Source organism: Cibotium barometz, chromosome 23, assembly GCF_041138505.1.
Source record: "Cibotium barometz isolate CiBa-2024 chromosome 23, ASM4113850v1, whole genome shotgun sequence".
Classification (NCBI taxonomy): domain Eukaryota; kingdom Viridiplantae; phylum Streptophyta; class Polypodiopsida; order Cyatheales; family Cibotiaceae; genus Cibotium; species Cibotium barometz.
Genome location: NC_141068.1, coordinates 18,070,084 through 18,092,024, shown reverse-complemented (window position 1 = coordinate 18,092,024; position 21,941 = coordinate 18,070,084). Strand labels below are relative to the sequence as shown.

Below are 21,941 nucleotides of genomic sequence, written 5' to 3'. Positions count from 1 at the left end.
TTTCCAAGGGTTCCACAGTTCCACTACTTATGTTTCATATATTTCTCCTCCTTGGATGATGGAAAGCAATCTGCATGATTGAACCGAAGGCTGGGTGGGTTTGAGGAGGTATGATTCTCGATGCACTACAATTGACCGGTGATGGAGGGTTTTGGTGATTCATTCTCTACTAGTGCTTCCTGAGGCACGTCTGAATAGATTCACACAAGTTGCAAAAGAAATAAAAGGTCTTTTTTTAATCATGGTTTTTTAAGAAGTTTTTTTTCTTCTCTTTTTCTTTTTTTCTTTTTGCTCACGTCTGGTGTGGACTCACATCTCATACTACTATATGAAAATTGGCTCTTGTTGTAAGCAATGAGGTAAATGGCATAGCCCACAACTCAGTCTATTCTCACATTCTTTTATTCTCTAGCTATTAACCATAGTTGCATGCAACGGAAGCAGCAATGGAAACCGATGATGTCAAAACGGCCAGGTGAATTACGAAACGAAACGGGAAACATCTGTGGGCATCATGAGACCAAAAACAAGACATGATGAAGAATCAGAATTGGAAAAATAATTGCTTGCTTTCAGACAATCGGCAAACAAAGTGCCACATACCAATGTTGCCTCCTCCTTTCAGCTTTCTTTTTCTTAGATGAAAAAAATGAGTAAGAAAAAATTAAGGTGGAGACCCTTGAGCCATTTGTACAACCCCTATGAAAGGGATACATTATACAGTACTAGGAATTGATTCTAATTCTGATTCCCTGTTACTATACTGCCAAGGCCAAAATTCTGTAAGTTTGGGGTCCATGCCTGCTCCATCTGAACACCCATCCAATTGTGCTCTATGCTCCCTATACTTGCCATTGTATTCATAGACCTCAAGGTCTCCCCAAGGGGTTGAGGATACATCCCCAGTCGCATTAAACCATCTAGGCACAAAGTCTTGCCTCAAAGCCTCTCTTTGTCTCTTCTCTGCTCGTTGCTGTTCCTCAATTCTGCCCATGGCAAAGGAAAAATCGCTCATCAGCATACAAATCATTGGCATGGCTGATCTTGACTACAAGACAATCTCACCTTGTCTTTTCAAAGCTAGCCTTGCTTGAGTCACCCATCTCCAAAGCATATCTATCAGGCCGAAGTCGAGAATCTGATGCAAGCATCCCCTTGGGGGCAGTGTCGAAACTAATTATCTTGTGTGCAAAGTACGTATACTGGAACGCATCATTTGAAGGCACATCAGAAACCTTCCAAACCTGGGAAAAGGCAGGTGAGCAGAGACTTCAGCACTTCAAATCCCATGCATCAAATATATATAGACCTTGCCAAAACATACATAGAACTTTCCCACCATTTCCTCAATGAACAAATAACATATTATACCTCTTTTAGTTCCGTGCCAGGAAAGGGCTCACCCTCTACATCACAAGGTTGATAGTTCATTGAGCTGTTCCATTTACCAGTCATCAATATCTTAGGCTCTTCGTTGCTGTTGTATACATATCCATCAACCTCACATCGCCCTGCCCTGTTCAATATGCCTTCCGTTTGTCTCCACAGCATGCACGCGCACGCGCACGCGCACGCACACGCACACGCACACACACGCACACTCTCACCATCCCTCCCTCACTTGCTCACTCACTTGAAAAAGAATTCAGCTGCTGCAAATTCTGTGTCAAGAATATTATTCATGTGCGAACCAAGGAGAAAAGAGAAGATGAGAAATGGGATGAAACTCACCCAAACCACCCACAAGGCCGGAAATAAAGCACTGCTTTGTCCCCAGTTGTCAAATTGGTCAACACCATTTCACCTGGAGAGTCCAGCCAAGTTCGTCCAAATATTAAGTTATGCACCTTTGTTGGAGGAGGAACCAGATCTAGAACGTCACCCATTCTTTTCAGTTGTACCCTTGTCCTGCAATTGCATCACAACCATAGTTGAAATCTTGAGCATTCCTACAGTAAACACACTACTGGCAAGAATCAGCCAGAACTGAACAATTCTTGCAACACAATATAGCCATAATTTTGTGCCCAACTTAGCTTTTTTCCCAACTTTGGCTATAAAGAGACCACCTCGAGGCTAACTACTAGGGCAATCAACTGAAAACCCATGCAAAGGCCCGTTTCCAGCACATATCAGCTCTCTCTTAAACCAAAAATTGCTGCCTTTCCTTGAACTTGCACTACTTAAACTCCCCATAGACTCGATAGGCTACCTGAGACACCCATTGCTTGGACGAACAAGTGCTGCCTTTCTTTGAACTTGCGCTACTTAAACTCACCATAGACTCCATAAGCTACCTGAGACACACCTGTTGCTTGCATCCACAAACACCATGAGGGAAAGAGGGCTCCATTTGAAGATTCTGTCCAACGTACACTAGTATAAAGGCTCATTTCTAGCACCTTTATGCATAGCTTAACGAATGGCCTGACCTTTTCTGGTTTTTAAAAACTCCCCCTTTGGCTAATTATTAGGGCCCCATTCCTCTGGCTAAGTGAAGGGAGGAAGCCCCATGCCAACACCTTAGCTTGCTCTCTTGGACAAATCAGCGAACCAACCAAGCTGGAAAGGGTGGATAATCTCTTGAATGATCTCAATGGTTACACAATGAAGATCTACATCTGTGGGGGGAGGCAAGGAGAGAGCCAATAAGACTTGCCAGATTAGTAGTAGGAAGCACATTGGAAGGATGTTAGGACTAAAAAATCTGGCTGAATGTTTGTGACTACATTATGCCACCTGGGTAGTTGGTAGTACAGGTTGAGGGAGAAGGATGTAGGCATCCTTCATGTAAGGCCCTTCGAAAAGAAAAAAAAAGGATGAAAAAGTACATCTTATTTGACTCCTGCAATTCTCAAAATTCTTTCTTTAGCGGAGCTCTATGGCATATTTTCATCAATCTCCAAGTATAATACTACCATGCATCATTGTGGTAGCAACATGACCTTTATTTTAACAATTTATTTTAGAAATGAAAGAATATGGTAACACATCATTGCTACCTTCCAACTGGATAAACATCCACAGAGTTTCCAAGAAACTTGGTCCTTAGTTTCGAGGTGATCTCATATGTAAAGTGCTCGTTCTCCGCATGCGCACAACTCATGGGAGGATGGTGGCTCACCTGACCAACAGAACAATGGTACAGTTAACAGGACTACATGGCTCCATTGCTTTCCAAAAGAAACAACGAAAAATAGGTGTTACCTGTTCACTAATGAACATGATTCCCAAATGATTTGTCATCTCATAAGTCTCTCCTAAAATAGGGTTGAAAGGCAACCATGTTCTTTGATATGCATAGTACAATGAGATGGCCCAGCTTGCTGATAAAAGCCCACCAAAAACTACATAAGCCTTGTGTAATCTATCGAGATTCTAGGTCATATAGATTAGCTCTAAGCTTTCTCATAACTAACAATTCATAACAAGGTTTGTTTCCTCTTACATGCATATACCATCTTTATGTATGGATCTTCACAATTATCTGCCATGTCCAGAAGATGAGCATACTCCATCAGCTGCATCCATTGATTCAAAGAGAAAGAAGGTGGACTTTGAGCACAAACTGTTAACAAACGAGTTAGCACAAACAATGCAATAAATGCCGTGCCTTCAGTTCTTACCTCAGCCATCCTTTGAAGCGCAGTCATTGGTTCAAATATAAACACTGGAAGAGTCACCAATGAGGTCACATCAGAGCCAATATACTTGTGCATCATTTTCCAATAGCCCTCTCGATCCTGCAATATCAGTTACAAAGGGAAATTTATCGGTAACCCACTTAAGAGGCTTGCCCTCAATAGCAGAAAGTTCAATGGAGGATGCAAAGAACCCTTCAAAACACAATAAATAATTCCCAATATAAATCTTATTATTATGCTGTAGCTCCCTGTTTCAACCACCCGTCTCATTCCCTTGCTTGACACGGCATGACAGAGATAAAAATTTGATCCTAACATGTCCAAGATGTTTTAAGACTGCCTTTAAAATATCAAGCAAGAAGTCTGTTTGGGACATCTGAAGCAAGAAGTGCCTCTAATTCTCAACCGATTTGATGCAAACACAGGTAACAGGTACTGACCATTGGGGTCCAGAGTGCCTTTGCAGTTTGCATCCATCTCAAGTATTTGCACAAAAATAGGCTTGAGTAGTATCATTATAAATCTTTTTTATGAGCCGGAGCATCAGGTTGTGAGAGAAGCCCAAAAGCAAGGCAAGTGAGCAGTTTATAGAGACAGATGGGAAATCATTGCAGATCGTTGGCCCACACAGAGGTCTGGGGTCTATGAGACCATACAGAGGAACACAATACCCGCAGCACTGCCCCACAGAACAGTTGGTATGATGATGAGTGTCGTGAGACACGAGCACAGCTACAGTGTGAGATTGCCATTGGGTCTCACACGCATAGACAAGCCAGGATGATCTTTCGGCGCCTTGTGCGGAGGAAGAAACGAGCCTCTCTCGCCAAGCTAGAGGAGGAGATCTACCAACTCTTCCTGGGGAAGGACAGCAAGAGGGCATGGAAGATGTTTCAGGAGAGACAGCCTGGTACTCCGATTACTGCACCTAAGGCATGGCATACTTATGCTAGAGAGCTATATGATGCACCAGGACAGCCCCCCAACCCCCCTCCACTGGGAGCTAGACCGGCTAGCAGCACCTTTTTCACTATGCGGATGGTGCTAGATGCGATAGACTGGAAAGGCACAGGATCATGATGGGCTAGTTGGAGAGCACTTCTCATATGCACGAGACACTTTGGCTCCGCTCATCGTACATGTGTTTAATCGTGCCATTTGTGAGGGTTTCCCGACAATCTGGACAGAGCATATCATTGTACCACTCTTTAAGAGTGGGGACCCCATGGTACCAGGCAACTACAGGACGATCATGATTGGTCATTACTTGGCCAAATTATATGGCTCTATATTGGAGTCGGAGCTGAGCCAATGGGCAGAGAGGCATGGTCATCGAGCACATGGATAGTCTGGCTTCATGAGAGGATTTAATACCTTGGATCACATACTGACACTTCGGGCACTTATTGAAGAGGGCAGGGCACAGAAGAGAAGGATACACTGCTGCTTTGTGGACTTCCGCAAAGCCTTCGATACCGTACCACATGCCAGGCTTATGCACAGATTGCATGACATTGAGGTGCCCGAGGACATGCAGTGGGGGATATATGCTTTGTATGAGTCTGTGATGACAGGCAAAGTCCGAGCTCCAGGCGGACTATCTGATAGGGTGACCAGCACGATAGGGGTGAAGCAGGGATGCCCGCTATCGCCCACCCTCTTTGGACTGTACATTGATGCGGTCTCTGATTGTGTAGACAAATTGGGAGGCCCAGGGGCATGCCTGGCAGGGGTGTTGATACCCATCTTGTTATATGCTGATGATATTGTTCTAATCTCAGACTCTCCGGAGGGATTACAAAGACACCTGGATGCATTACATGCTTTCTGTGCGGATAGAGATCTGACAGTGAACCTTGGGAAAACCAAGGTTATGGTGTTTAACACCACACAAGCATGGGTGGCGAGATCAGAGCCTCAGTTCACTTTCCGAGGGGAGCCGATAGAGTACGTCAGGTCATATGTCTACTTGGGAGTTACTTTCACAAGACCGCGTTTCTCCCTGAAGGAAGCAGCAACAGCTAGATTAGCTCGAGGGCATGCAGCCTTGGGGGCACTTGAGAGGCAGTGTGCACACATACAGTTTCAGGAGCCACGCACCAAATTGTGTCTATTTGATACGCTTGTCACACCGACCCTCCTGTACGGAGCTCCAATTTGGGGGCCCAGTATACATTACAGATCTCAGAGAGGGATAGATGAGGGATGGAGGCAAATGGAGAGACCATTGATTATGATGATTGCCCGCATGATTTGGAGCAAATCATGCGTACCACATGAGATTGTTCGGGCTGAGCTGGGTGGCCCACCAGTAGTAACCGAGGCCCTATTCCAGGCAGTTACCTTTTTACAGCGGCTATGGGAGCTCCCTCAGCAGAGGTACTCCCGATTGGCATTGACCTCATCCATACAGTTGGCAGAGGATGGAGATACTCATTGTTGGTACGCTCCGATGAGATCATGTTTTGACCTACATGGTTTGCGGATAGAGGCACTACCACCCTTTCAGTACAGTCTGGATTGTCCATTTTTGGATCTCACCCGCTCAGAGCAAAACCGCGTGATCAGGATGGATATCATTAGAGTGGACACAGAGAGGACATGGACTAGCCTCCTTGAGCCCTTGGGCACGAAAATGGCTCATTACAAGAGCCATTTTCTACACCTCTCACCGGATGATTTTATCACCCGCCCCGCGTACATGGATGTACACCTATCACATGGGATAAGTTGTGCCATTGGACACATCCGGACCTCATCACACCAGCTGCGGATTGAGACAAGGCGATATGTGCATCAGATCTTGGATGACCGCATTTGTCAGCTATGCTACCAGGAGGTAGAGATAGAGGAACACTACATTTGCCGATGTACAGTCTATTATGAGATCCGAGGGAAATATCACTACCTCTTCCGAGAGGGTTTTGGGCCGTTACGCAGGGTCATGGAGTTTGAGGATCAGAGATGCCTGGGATTGTTTCTACTTGAGCTTAGGAGACACACAGAGACCCTCTTGGCAGACAGGAGGCCGAGCCATGATGTACCTAGATAGAGGACCCTGACAAATTTCTTCGGCACCAGCACCAGCAACCCAGCCCACACACCTCCTGATACCTCCTCCATTGGGCCATTAGGGCACCGACCACGCTCCGCTCCCAGGGAGTCACCACTAATAGAGCAGTTATCTTATGTCGTGCTCGTCGGCCACGCCCACTAGGATCCCGACCACGGCATCCTCACCATCACCAAATCAGAGCCATTATTGCTCAGCATCAGAGGCGCCTACCTCGCTTCTACGACCTCTCCATTCAAGACAGCCCCATGGCGGAGATACTTGATCTTAGGAGAGGGCAACACTTCAGCATACATGGATCTACCTGATATACATTTTTCAATATTTTCCAGTATTTTCTACTCAGTATCATCTCGGAGTCTTACAGTTCTGTTCTTATATCTGTAGGACAATCAGTTTATTGTACTTTTTAGTCTCATTTAGTTGTTCTCTTTGATGAGACACCAACTTCAAATGTACTCTCAGTTTTGGTCTCATAGGCCACTATGGCCTCTTAGAGACGTTAATATATCATTTCATCTCTCTCTCTCTCTCTCTCTCTCTCTCTCTCTCTCTCTCTCGGATGCAGACAACCACTACTCCATCAGGCCCAGTCTGCCAAGATCCAGGCACGATACCACAGAGCTATGGAGGAGAGAGTCCAGAGGCTACACCAGGGCACAACAGATATGAGAGTCCTCGCCCCATGCCCCATGTATGATGTACTACACCCCACCATCTCCACTAGGTGGAATAGTAGTATACCACCTATCATGATTGTACATCTATAGCATGCTAGACAATGACTACATAGTGAGCTGCATATGACTAGGATTAGCTTTTCATTTGAGTTTTTCTTTCCATGATACTCAAGACATGGACTAGATTTGTCTCATAGGCCAATCTGGCCTTCCATAGAAGTTAATATATCTTTTGTTTCTCTTTTCTCCAAATTAAAAAAAAACTCACAAATCCTGGTAGCTGAAAAAACCCAGCCCAAAGAAGGTGGACTTAAATCAGAATTCTATTATTCAATCTATGTTTTTGTCGCCTGCGCAGACTGGTAATTGAACTAAAGTGCAGAAGCTCTTAACACTCACACACGCACTAGATCACTCAAATGCTGACATAAGCTTTTTTATGAGCACCAAGGCAGGCCAACTTGATTGCCTGAATGTTCACCATGCCAATCCACAAGCAAAGTGGTCAGCTGCCTGTTGAAATTGACCACACCCTAATATGCCAACACTAAAGCTGCTTGCATAACTATTGTGCCTGCTCTATACCACAGTATGCAAATAAACATACATATAAATACAACATTTTTGCACCCAAGGTTAGATGTTACAAACACACTCACGCATGCATAATATCCACATGTACACAAGCAAACAAAGGTTTCTAAACAACCTCAAGTCCTAAGAAAAACCAAGCAATACATTGACCCCAAGATAATAAAATACCTCTTGATTCCATCGGCCTTTGCAAGCTTCTTCCTCTGCATCTTCTTGACCACCTTCCGGATTGATCACCTCCAAACCCTCATAACCAAGGAAGCTACAAAAAAGTAATAAAAATGCTTAAAGCCTGGAAGGCTGTGTATTGCCTACCTCTCCCAGGAGTAAACCTTACAAATAGACAGAAAATTCATCAAACTGATTGGAAACAGTACAACCTTCCGTTATTACCAGTCACGCAATCGAAGAGGACTGGACCTCCCCTGCCCATGCTAGCCCCCCGTGCCCCCCTCCTCGCGCGTTTCTGTGACAGCCCCTTCCTCAGCTCTGCACCTCTCTGACCCCGGCAAGCCTTCGTGCCTCCACCTCTATCCGCCCTGTTATTGCGCAGCCACCCTGTTTCATCCACCTGCCACCCTCTGTGCCCGCCTCCCTCCCCTCTTTTCACCGCCCTCCTGCTCTCTGCCTGCCACCTCGCCCGCTTTCGACTGTTGCACCAGGTCTTGTGCACCCCAGCCACTCTTCGTCCCACCGCCTCCTTTGCCCCCCCTTCACTCTTGTCTCTCTGCCTTCTCCCATCTCATTATCACCTCCCGCTTCCCCCACCAATGACTTTGTGTCACCAGCCTGGACATTTCCCAGTATGAAAGGAGTCTGGTGGACTCCAGGATGTCTAAATATTTGGAAAGTACAAGCTTTGGGTCAGAGTTAGGATTGTATGGGAGAACATGGGAACTGTTGGGATTGGGAGAAAGGATTGCCAGAACTATGGAGAACCAGCTTTTCTGTCACCATGGTTTGTGCTCTTGAATGGCACCAGTTTGTGTGCATAGCACATGTTTCTGTGCGAGGCACTAGTTTCTTGTGCATGGCACTTATTTAAGTGTCTTAGCACCTAGTTGGTGGTTTTCATTGGCATATGATTATCTCATTGATATTGGTGATTGAGACACAACTGGTTCTTGTGCCTGTGTCTAGCATATCTTCCATGGAATTCTCGCCCATTTATTTTGGGACATGATTTTGATATTGGTATTATGGAGACTTATTTAGTCTCACCCATTTCTTTGGGACATGGATTCTTCAGCTATATTGGATTTTTGAGACTGTCTCATCTCGCCCACTTGATGGGACATGATTATATCTTGAATATATGACTTGAAGCTTAAAGTTGCGGACAACTTTTAAGAAGTTGGGGAGGATGTCACCAGCCTGGACATTTCCCAGTATGAAAGGAGTCTAGTGGACTCCAGGATGTCTAAATATTTGGAAAGTACAAGCTTTGGGAATGGGGGATTATCCTAGAATACAAAGGACCACACTCCTTAAATTTAGGAGAGTTGCTATTTTTGGCCCGACTCCGATGGAAATTCTGTTCGCGTCATTACATCTGGAATTGAGCAGATACCAAGAGTTGGCAAAGTGTCTTTGACAGAATGTCTACCAGTTGGGATACATTTAGAGCTAAAGTTTATGGAAAGACCCATCTCTTAGATTGGGGCATGTGGCAAGAAAGTGGACCAAAGTGAGACAAGTGGCCTGACACTTGTTAGAAGGTGGATCAAAGTGAGACAAGTGGCCTCACACTTGTCACTTCAGCTATTGTGTGGCTCTCCACTTGTCATTGTAGCCTTCTCTTGCCATTTTAGCTCATGGGAGGCCCAAATCTATAAATTGGATCCCTCTCTCTTCATTAATGGAGGCTCTCTTGTTGCACACTAGCCTCTACCACCGTTAGAGGCTGCCCTAATGATGGCTACCCTTTTTCTCTCTCTCTTGAAGGCTGAAAATGAAGAATACCAGCTGTTGGGGATTGTTTTGGAGGCTTCCATCGCGAAGAAATACTGAAGGCAAGGGTATTTAATCATTTATTGTGATTTCTAGCCATTGTACTTGTTGTACCAACCTTTGTATCTACTGTACCAGCCATTATACCGACTGTACTAGCCATTGTACCGGCTGTACCAACTTTTGTACTTGCTGTACCAGCCACTGTACCTGCTATACTAGTCACTGTACATATTGTACCAACATTTGTACTTGCTATACCTACTGAACCAACCACCGTACCGGTTGTACTAGCCACTGTACCTGCTATACCAGCTGAATGGAGAATTGTACTTGCTGTACCAGCTCTATTGCATGAAGACCCGTGGTTTTTGGGGAAGAATTAGTACCCACACGGAGGTATATGGATTATGTTGTTGGCTCGGCATTTCTACAGCCTATGTTCCGGCTCAGTTGCCTTGTGTTGGGCTGTGTTATGGCATTTGTATATGGATAATCCGGCATCTCCCATGGGGAGAGTAAGGCCCTCAAAGCTTGTACATGAAACCTCAAAGCTTGTACATGAAATTATTCTCCTTGGGTAATAAAATACTCCAAGGGGTGGGGGGGGTCGGCCCATTCCGGCCTCTATGTGGTGTCACATGTGCAAGATCCATTTTCAGCATTTGTGGATGTTTTGTCTAGCTTTTATGTTTTATGCAAAGTGATGATGGATGTGTTAAGGCTATGGCCATGTTTAAGTGTTTTAATATGCATTGATGGTATCAACAAGTGTGTCAAAGACCCTAGTCCCCCGGGCACCTGCCGCGAGTTACACTTTGCCTCCTCTTCGAGCCTCCGCACAGCCTCTTCCCTTCAGCGTTTTTGCTGCAAGATTTTACCTTTCGAACTGCTTCATTTCGGCAAGTGTTGGCTACCTTTGGTCCTCACCGATTCAGGACTCCATGGCGACCACTCCATCATCCCGGACTGAGGCCGCCGCCCCTTGCCTCTTCTCCGAAGCGGACCTCTAGCTATTGGCTGCTCCCTCGCCGCTCTAATTTAGTTTGCAAGATTGTGGGTAGACGCCGAGTGCACAGCCAGCATTGTTCCTTGCTCAAAGCCAGCCTCATTGGCGAGTCGGGCAAGATCATCCGCGTGCTTCAGTTGATCCTCGTTGCGTTATGCACGCCCATGCGTTCTTCACACATTAGCAGCACGGTTTTGATCCCGTCTCTGACCCTCTTGCTAAAGTATCCAGATTCCCGGTCACATCAATTTTCCAGGCCTCGGGAAGGAGCACCTTCCACTTCTCCCTGTCATTGGAAGAACGATAGGGAAAACTTTGGAATTCCCAGCAACCACCGCCTCGATGTTGGCGCGGGTGGCTAGGATTCCTTCACTTTACGTCAGCATTTCCTCTCTGGAGACGGTATTGCATGTCATCTATCTCCGATGCCTCCGGGGGGAGACAGAGCCCCAGCACCCTACCCCCGAGACGAGGAAGGGGGTAGGAGGTAGACAACTTGGCAAATGACTAGGCGGAGGCAACACAAACAGCCAAGCGAGAGCCCGAAGGAGACCAGGCAGAACCAGTCATGTCAGAAAACCGTTACGAGCATTAGGCGCATCGTTTGGATGCGGAGGCCCCACCCATCACACAGAGGCCTTCCCCCCTCAAGAGGATGTGATTCCTCAGCAGCAACATGTGTCCTCTCAGGGAAGCAACACTAACCATTTGCCCGTCATCCTCTCTCTAGAGGACCCCTCATGATAGGATAGTCAACAAAGCCTTCGCATACTCGCCAATGAGGTGATAGCTCAAGTGGTGAAGGTGTTTGCCTAGGACCAAGATGTCCTAGGTTCAATACCCCCCTTGTTGCTTCCTTGGCGGCATCGCCTACGAGGCGGATAATTAAGCGCCTGTGAGAGCAGGCAGCTACAGGCGGTGGAAAATCAGTAACTACGGGAGGATCTTGGGCCTCAGGCTAATCAGAAAAAAAAAAAGCCTTTACATACTCGAGAGCTTGATACCTGATCCGGAGATCTGCAGGATGATTGAGAAGCTATGGGGGAGCCTCGCCTTCCATGAGGGCACATCAAAGCTACGACTCTAGATACTGGGCTCAGTGAGATCACCGTCATTCTCTAGGAGGCAGCCCAGACTAGGTTAGAGGAGTTTAGAGAGCGGGAGAGCAGTCTCTACCAGAGCCTTGTCTCCCTCCAACGCATGCAAGAGTGCATCCCGAACAGCCCGTGGATTGAGGCAGAGATGGCCACAACCGTCACTGAGATCAGCTCCATAGAGGAGAGGAAAGTGGAGTACAAATTCCATGCCCAAGCATCTTTCTAGACTCAAGAGGAAAACAGGCAATTGGGGATTTCTTCAAGCGCACAGGGCCTCACCACAGGAGGGATAGCATCCGAAGGCTTATTGGATCAAACGGCCCCCATTGTTTTGGACCACCCCAGGTTCGAGCCATAGCCACAAGCTTCTTCAATTCCCTCCTTGCACTACAAAGCCGCACTCCCTACAGATACAAGATGCGCGAGAGGGGGTCTGGCAGCACATGTGAGGTGGTCCCTCCGGCTCTTTAGAGTTTCTTGTGTTATGGGCTACCACACCTCCAAGAGGGAACTCTACACATTCACCTAAAGAATGAGCAATAGATCACAATTGTCGTAGGGCACTTACCAATGCTTCGAACTTGAGTCCCTTGAGGCCTCCAAGCTCACTTGTTAAGCTCCACCTCCACGCTGTCACCGTAGAGTCGCTTGCACCGTCACATAAGGCAATCACTCTCTCTCTCACTCTCTCACACAAGCATGAATCACACAAGCATAAAAGAGGAACAATGCTAGAATGCTCTCTCCTTCAATCTCTCTCAAGACACAAGGGAGAGCTCTCTATAGCACAAAGGGGATTGTGTCTTTTCATTATAAAAAAACGCCATATATACATTTGGCTCTTATTCACACTTAGGCGCCCAAAACTTACTTACTAGGCCTTGGGTGGCCAATATCTCATAATGTACAACTTTTATAGTGCAGTTTCATGACACTTATTAATGTCCTCAATTGGAGGATCATGTTTGTTAATCCAAAATGGACTTAATATCCGCCCCTTCCTAATGTAGGTTCTGTCCGTAGAACCTGTTACCGAGGTCTAAAGACCCGGTCACCGAACTCATGTCGGTAGAAGTTCCTCTTGGATTGGAGCTACTTGAGTGTGCGTCGGAATGCTGAATGTGATCTCCAGAATCCTGTATCCACCATGTCTTTGAAAGTGATATACATATAGCCTGGAAGACATCGGAGTCCGTGGTAGTAAAGCATGTTTCCCCTATCTGATGGCCCTTGGTTCATGTCGAACTTCAGTTGTTCTGCATCATAGCCATCGTAGGGCTCCTTTGGTTGGTCTATCAGCACCACCACCAATTTCAAAAATCTGACGCTAGCTACAATAGCGGGGTCTAGAATTCTGCGCCATGCCCTGATCCATGTAAGTATGTTGGAAATAAGTGCACACTAGGTGTACTATTTCTCTAGTCTAGTTTCAGTTCAGTCTTTGTGTCTTGAGTCTAGTGCCATGTGGCACCTCTACATTTATCCCATAAGTGAGTCTACTCAATCTTGTACTTCTCACCTATAAATTGTAGGTGTCACATCAATGAATAAATCAATCTTGTGTCTTGTCTACACTCATCTCAAGGTAACTCTTTGTCTTTCATTTTGTTCTTGTTTCATTTCTAGTTTTGCTCTTGCTTTCATATTTTCTACATGGTATCAGAGCAGGCTGCTCCTGCCCTGTATTGCTTGCCATAGCCTGTAGGACCAACCTATTCACATTCTGCACAGGCTGCGCCGCCTGAATCTTCTGTCCGCCAGTTTTTTTTGCTGTCCGCCTGCGCCGGCCTGATTTCAGTAGCTGCTGCGTACTCCTCTTGTTTTCGTGAAGCTGCTACTACTCTCTCGCTTGGTGCTGCTGCCCGCCGTACTGTTGCAGCTCTTCTTTGGCTGCCTTCTTCATCGACTCAAGGGTGCGTATCATCTCAAGGAAGCTGCAGATCGACTGTCCTCCTAAACGAGCTATTTTGCTGCATTCAGTTCTGCCATTGCTTCCTTTTGAAGAGTCTACAAGGTACTGTGCATTGTCTCCTTCAGTTTGCTGGTTAGTCCTTTTCTTATCCTCATATCTGCAAACTGCTAGTTCCTCATGCTTCGATGGGCTGTCAAATGCTATGGCCTTGACAAGTGGTGAGAGAGCCGGCTTCTAAAAACAGTTTGGATCTCTTCTTTCATTCATTTCTGCAATCTTGTAAGGGAATAGACACTGCCCTTGCATTTTAGCAAGAGGTAAGACCTTCCCACATGGCCTCTTCTACTCATTCTCTCATGTCTATCGACAAATTCAATGGGTCCAACTTTCATACTTGGCAAATCAAAATCAAGTGCCATCTTATGAAAGAAAGTCTTTGGGACGTTGTTCATCCTGCTGCTCCCGAAGATTCCGACATTGAGCAAGTTATCACTTATGCTCCCACTGCCAAGAATGACAAAGCCTATGCTATCATCTTGCTCGGTCTTGGAGATGATTACATTCATCACATCTCCGACATACAGTCTGCTTCTCGAGCATGGATCACTTTGGATACCCTTTTTGGACCCCGCTCTAAAAATTCTAAGATTGCACTTATGATCTCATTCTTTGATCTATATATGCAGGAGGGAGCTACTATAGCCTCTCATGTCAATTATTTTCGCAAGCTTATGGTTCAGCTTGCATCAGTGAAGTCCCCCATCTCCGAAGATATTGCTATTGCTGTGCTTCTCAAAAGCTTACCTGACACCTATGCTACTCTTGTCACTACCTTCAAGTATCACAATAATCCTACTCTTGAAGGTATCATCAATGCTCTCCAAGAAGAGGAAAGAACAAAACAACAAAAGGTAACTGACACTGCATTTTTAGCAAAGAAAGGAGGTTCTAAGGTAAGAAAGCCTTGCATCCATTGTGGAAAAACTAATCATATGGAGAAGAACTGCTTCAAGGCTCATCCATGCACCATTTGTGGCCGTGATAATCATCGGGAGAAGGACTGCTACTCTAAAACCTCTACATCAGCCCCTGCATCTACCTCAGCCCATGTTGCTGCAGCATCTACATTTAAAAAAAACAAGTTTTTTATTTTAAAAAAGGACCACAAGATTGACCTCCTCCCAGGCTCGGAACCCCCGAGCAAGTCTCCGTATCGCCTTTCCAAGGCAATGGAATCGGAGTTGGACCGCCAACTCCAAGAATTGTTGCAATCTGGCTTCATCCGCCCCAACGTGTCGCCATTTGCAACACCGATCTTATTTATCAAGAAGAAAGATGGGTCTTCCCGTTTGTGTGTCAATTATCGTGCACTCAATAAGCTGACTATCAAGAGTAGATTCCCGATGCTTCGAATTGATTATATTCTCGAGAGGCTGAATGGAGCGAAGGTGTTCTCGAAACTCGATTTAAAGAGTGGGTACCACCAGGTGAGGATTGTGGAGGGGGACATCCCCAAGACAGCCTTCCATACGGAACGGGCTCACTATGAATTTGTGGTCATGCCATTTGGCTTGACGAACGCCCCAGCTACATTCAACCGCATGATGATGCGTGTTTGGACGACATACTGGTATTTTCAGCTACGGTTGAGCAGCATGACACTGATGTGGAGAAAGTCCTTAAGTTGCTGAAAAGCAACGAGCTCTACGTCAATGAAAAGAAGTCGGAATTTTATTTGTTCCAGGTACATTACTTGGGATACATAATTAGTGCAAAAGGCATTCGACTTGATCCGGCTAAAGTGGCCGAGATTGTCAATTGGGAAGTACCTCAGACAGCATATGACATCAGATCCTTTGTGGGTATATGCCAGGCATACTCCACCCACATAGACAAGTTCTCTGACCTCTCGGCGGATCTCGCCGATCTGCTAAAGGGTGTGAAGACCAGAAGGCAACGGATTCGAATGACTCCACGAGCGTTGGAGGCATTCAAGAACCTCAAGGTGGCTTTATCAGAAGCGCCTTGTTTAGCACTTGCCTCGTGGGACGAGCCATTTCAGGTGATCACCGATGCGAGTAACATTGCAATTGGCGGTGTGTTATAACAGAATGGTCATCCAGTAGCTTACATGTCTCGTAAGTTACTGCCCGCAGAGAAGAACTACTCAATCTACAATCGTGAACTCCTTGCAATTATACAGGCCTTGAAAAATTGGAAACATTTTCTTTATGGCCGTCACTTTGAGGTTCGCACTGACCATCAAGCATTACGTTGGATTCAGACAATGCCAAGTGCACAGTGGAGTGACCGACAACACCACTCGAGCCAAATATTCCAGCAATTCGGTGGTATGATTGAGTACCTTCCAGGAAAGGCCAATCCAGTGGCCGATGCTTTGAGCAGGAAGGGACAAGTGACTTCGATTCAGACCACTAAACTCGACCTTGTTGGTACAGGACTAGATGACATGAAGCACACGTACGCGGATTCCAAGGATTTCGGTACACAGTGGGAACAAGCATTGGATGTGTCACATGCACTCTGCACTAGCAATTCATTCGTGGATTGGACTCCAACATTCGGTTCACAGTTCGTAACTTTGAACCAAGTACATATGATCGAGCTTTGACTCTCGCTCAGAATGAAGAAATGAAGCTCAACGGGGGCAAGCCCAAGCAGGCATCTCAGTCCAGTACCAAACCCCAACAGCAGCAATCAGCTGCACAGACAGGGAAAGGTAACGCATCTTCTAAAGATGCTAAGAAGGACAGCAGTAATAGCTCCAGTTCAGGGGGTAAGAAGGATAAAGAGCCTAAGAAAACCCCTGATGAAAAGGCTAAAGCAGGCATTACTAGAGGTTATCTTCCTCCAGAGGAGCAAAAGAAGTACCAGGCAGAAAATAGATGTTTTTTCTGTCATATTATAGGGCATGGTAAGAAGGATTGCCACAAATGGCAAGCGGCACAAGCTGCCAAAGCTCCTTCTGCCACAGTTGCCACAGTGCCACAGCCTCCCCAGCTCCTCCAGCCCCGCCTACTACCTCAAATGCAGTTCAACTTTTACCTTCCATGCATCCTATGCCATCCGTGGTATTTGATGCTAAGCAGGAGGGTGAGAGCGATGCTGCTCAGAAGAGCCTTATCCGAGCTTATGGCTCTGCCCAGGGCCGACAGTTTGTAGTCCTTTTCGATATGGGCAGTTCTGAAGACGCCATCTCTCCCCAGTTGGCTAATAAATTGAACTGCACTTTAGTCCCATATCATCTAGATGTGGACGGGTTTACACCTGGTCTTCGCACCCACATTTCCCAGAAGGCACAGCAGTTTGCCTTTGAAGTTCAGAAGGCCTCATTTCAACGAGATTTCATCGTCTCACCTTTGTTAGGGTGTGACATGATCTTAGGAATTCAGTGGTTCCGTCAGTATGAGCCTATTCCCAATTGGGGGCAGGACACTTTTACTATTTGTAAAGGTTTTCCTGAGCCTGTCATGATTCGGGGGGATAGAAGCATTCTTGGCATCCCATTGATTTCACATCTCCAGGCCCGACGAGCTATCCGCAAGGGAGCAGAAGGAGCACTCCTTTATGTTCGTGCTCAAACAGCCCCTCCCTCATTAGTAGCATCCATTACATCTTCAGTCCCTCAGTTAGCAGACCTCCTATCCAGACACCAGGACATTATGCTTAGGGACGATCCCCCACCCACTCTCCCACCCTCTCGCCTTGAGGACCATCACATTGATTTGGTCCCTGGATCAGACCCTCCTAGCAGGTTTCCCTATCGTCTTTCCAAGACTTTAGAGGGCGAGTTGGAAAAGCAGTTATCTGAGCTTCTTCGAGCCGGATTCATTCGGCCTTCTTCCTCCCCATTTGCTGCACCTATCCTATTTGTCCAAAAGAAGGACAAGTCTACACGCCTTTGTGTAGACTACAGGGCATTCAACAAACTCACTATCAAGAATAAGTTTCCTATGCCCAGGATAGAGTACATTTTGGAGCGTTTAGACGGTGCTAAGTTTTTCACTAAGATCGACCTCAAGAGTGGTTACCATCAGGTCCGTATTTTTGAAGCTGACATTCCAAAAACAGCTTTCAGGACAGAGCGTGGTCACTACGAGTTCGTAGTCATGCCTTTTGGGCTTACAAATGCACCCGCAATGTTCAATAAGATGATGTCTAGGATTTTCGCAGTCCACATTGGGAAGTGTGTCTTCATATTCCTTGATGACATACTAGTCTTCTCAGCCACTGCGGAGCAGCATGAGAAAGATGTGGAGAAAGTCTTGCAACTTTTGCGAGATAATCAGCTCTACATAAACGCCAAAAAGTCTATCTTTGGTGTTAAGGAAGTTCAGTATTTGGGCTACATCATCGGTTCCGATGGGATTAGACTGGACCCATCAAAGGTTCAGGAGATCTTAGATTGGGACATTCCTAAGACCGCCCAAGAAATCCGTTCATTCGTAGGTCTTTGTCAGGCCTATAGCACACATGTCCATCAGTTTTCCAACCTTGTAGCACCTCTTACCGACTTGCTCAAGGGGGTGAAGACTGGCAAGCAAAAAGTCTCAGTTACAGGTAAGGCACTCGATGCATTCCGTGCACTCCAGAAAGCTGCCTCAAAAGCACCTGTATTAAAGTTAGCATCATGGGACGAACCTTTCGAGGTCATCACCGATGCCAGCAATGTAGCCATAGGTGCAGTCCTCCAGCAGGACAATAGACCCGTGGCATATTACAGCAGAAAGTTGGATGTCGCCGAAAAGAATTATTCGGTATATGACAAAGAGCTTTTGGGTGTGATCACAGCGCTCAAACATTGGAAGCCTTTTCTTTATGGACAGGCTTTCACAGTGAAAACAGACCACCAAGCACTTAAGTGGCTTCAGACTATGCCAAGTGCCCAGTGGAGTGATCGACAGGCCAGGTGGAGTCAAATCTTCCAACAGTTTGGAGGTATGATTGAATACATCCCTGGTAAGCATAACCCAGTAGCAGATGCTCTCAGTCGAAAGTCCAGCATCCAGGCAGTCCAAGAAGCTACCATTCTCGAAATCACGGGGAAGGACTTAGATAGTATGAAAGACCAATATGTCGACTCCCCTGAGTTTGGTACTCAGTATAGTTTGGCCCTCACTTCTGAGCCTGGCCACTATTCAATACAGAACGGTTGGTTGTTCTACAAGAATCGTCTCTGTGTTACTCGGGAAAAGCGTTCTGCTCTTCTCCACGATGCCCATGACTCCTTAGTTGGAGGACATAGGGGTATCAACAGTACCCTCGAGAAATTAGAACGGTCCTTTTATTGGCCAAAGATGAGGTGTGATGTCTATGCACATGTACAAGTCCGTAAGATTTGTCAAAAAGTCAAGGTTCCCCATACAAAGAAGGCAGGTTTACTTCAACCTTTGCCTATCCCCGACGGACCTTTCATCGACATATCTATGGACTTTGTAGAGCCTCTACCAGCATCCACTGGATCCCGTAACACTCAGTGTTTTACCATTGTGGATCGCTTTAGTAAGTTCTGCATGCTCATCCCATGCAAGCATACGGCCACAGCCGAGGACGTAGCCCGTCTGTTTCTCAAGCATTGGTATCCAATTTGTGGTTTGCCTAGCACCATAACATCAGACAGAGATTCCAAGTTTACCTCGCATTTCTGGAGGGCATTATTTGAAAACTTTGGAACTAAGTTGCAGTTGTCTAGTGCATTCCATCCCCAGACAGATGGCCAGACAGAAATTTATAATCAGTTGGCCTTTGATGTCCTCAAGTCATACTGTCATGACCAGCAGTCCAAATGGGAGCACTATCTTCCATTGGTCCAAGCTATCTTGAACGACACTCATTCATCCAGTGTCGGACGGACTCCATATGAAGCAGCCTTTGGTCGCCGTTTTTCTTCTCTTTTGACGAGAATGGTGTCTCCATCTTTAGAGGCTAATAAAACCACGGAAGCATTTTCCGAGATTATTGAGTCAGTCAAGGACCGCTTGACCAAAGCTCAGGAAGCATATAGCAGACAGGCAAATAAATCTAGACGAGATGTCCACTTCAAGGAAGGGGATTGGGTCTATTTGCGTATCATGAAGCAGAGATTGAAACAAGTGGGCAAACGTTGTCCCAAGCTTTCATTCCGTAGTTTTGGCCCTTTTCCAATAGTTAAGAAGATAAGTGATGTCTCAATGAAGTTAAAGTTGCCTGCCAGTTGGACAATGCATGATGTTTTCCATGTTTCTTGGCTAAAACCATATGTTGGTCCAGAAGTGTTTGATGTTTCAGATGAACAGCAGCCAGACGTGGTAGACGAGGCAGAAGTTATTGAGCCTGAGCAGATCCTTCTTCATCGATGGAAGCATGGTTCCGGTCGACGGATTCATCAGTTCTATACGAAGTTCCGAGATCGAGGTACCCACGAAGCCGTATGGCTCGACGAGGAGTTCTTCCAGGAGTACCCCCAGTTATTGGCGGACTACTTGGAAGCCATGAACCTGCCGCCAAGCTAATCAGGAGGGAATGTCACATGCACTCTGCACTCAGTGCATGGTGACAAGATGGCTCATCATCAGAAGTGCAACAGTTGTACAGTTTTAGAACCCAATAGGATGATATTTGTCATACACCGTGACCCCATTGTACATCCTGGCACGAGCTACGTAGGTCATTCCTCAGCCTTAGTGGGTCAGTCAGTCAGTCAAGTCCCTTAACCCACTTGGAGAGAATCATTCATGCATGTAGAGTCAGTAGAAGCCTTACGGTTTGCATCAGAAAGCACTCTGCATCCTGCATAATATGCATTCATATGCCTGTGCATCATTTAGAACATCCCCAAAGCCTTAGGGAATTTACTAGGATTTATCTGGTATTTTTTCCATATTTATTAGTATTTATTTATCATTATTTGCATTATTGGGCATTCATAAATATTAACTTTATTAAATGACCAACCTCCAGTTAGTACAAATAGGCTTGCCTAGACCCTCTTTTCCTCATTCAGTCTTCATTGTGCTAAGAGCTCTCCTCTCTCTTGCTTTCAGCCCAAGACTAATCCAACCCTAGAGCCCATAAGCTTGCTTCTCCAGCCCTTGAGAAACCCTAGCTTCATTCAGCCCTAGGTGCTTGCATTCAGCCCTGAATTCAGCACTCAGTTCAGGCCCAGATTCAGCATACCCTTCACCTTCAGTTCAACGCCAGTTTGCAGCCTGCATACACCTGCGTTTTCTGATCCAGCAGCACAGTAGGCTGCGTTTCTGTCCCAGCCGTACAGCAGCAGCCCCTGCAGTCCCTGATTCACATGCGTTTCAGTCCACAGCATCCTCCACACCTCAGCGTTTCTGTCCACAGCAGATTCCAGCCCTGAAGCAACAGTCTACAGCAGTTTCCAGCCCTGAAACAGTTGTTTGCATCAGTGTCCAGCATTCTGTGCATCATCCACACATTCAGCAGTCATCTGGTGAAGGTAACACAGCATTCATATGTGTTTTCAGCATTCTAACAGTGTGTAGAACAGTCCACCTTCTTCTTCTTTGAGCCTCAGGTGTGCAGCCCTTCCTCATGCCCTTGGGAGGAGTGCATAGGCTCGAGATCAAGTCATTGAGGTGTTTCTACAGCAGTGTACAGATCAGCCGCTCTCCGATCCTCCGAGATCTTGCGTTTGGCTTATCTACAGTCCAAAGTCATTCTCTCTAAAGTAATAAAGCAAATACTATCTCGTTATCGGGGTAGGGGGCCCTTCAGTGGGTAATTCGGGACCCAATCTGGTGTACAGTTCTCATATCTCTCTCTCTCATCTCTTTAAAGTTTGAAGTAATGAAATGGATTGCTAAACTCATGAAACTCAGGATACAGAAGACGGTGTGAGCATATTGTGTGACAGGATCAACCAATACAAAGACTTCCGCTGCATATCACATTGCCACAGGACCATGCCACTTTCCGATACGCGATGGTTGGCTTTTCTACAAAGGCCGACTGTG

At 46.1% G+C, this 21,941-nt stretch overlaps 1 protein-coding gene across 1 annotated transcript in view; it reads right to left on the bottom strand.

The window, feature by feature from the left end:
- Positions 1-537: 537 nt before the first annotated feature.
- Positions 538-21,941, bottom strand: part of LOC147625696 (oxysterol-binding protein-related protein 3A-like) — a 34,599-nt gene continuing 13,195 nt past the window's right edge. Inside the window, exons 3-11 of the mRNA XM_086817210.1 lie at positions 8,160-8,253; positions 3,627-3,743; positions 3,449-3,521; positions 3,208-3,326; positions 3,003-3,124; positions 1,732-1,908; positions 1,372-1,516; positions 1,066-1,244; positions 538-986 (exon numbers count right to left, since the gene is read on the bottom strand). Of these exons, the coding sequence (XP_086673336.1) occupies positions 716-986; positions 1,066-1,244; positions 1,372-1,516; positions 1,732-1,908; positions 3,003-3,124; positions 3,208-3,326; positions 3,449-3,521; positions 3,627-3,743; positions 8,160-8,253 (1,297 nt within the window). The 3' untranslated portion in view covers positions 538-715. The remainder of the gene's footprint in view (positions 987-1,065; positions 1,245-1,371; positions 1,517-1,731; positions 1,909-3,002; positions 3,125-3,207; positions 3,327-3,448; positions 3,522-3,626; positions 3,744-8,159; positions 8,254-21,941) is intronic.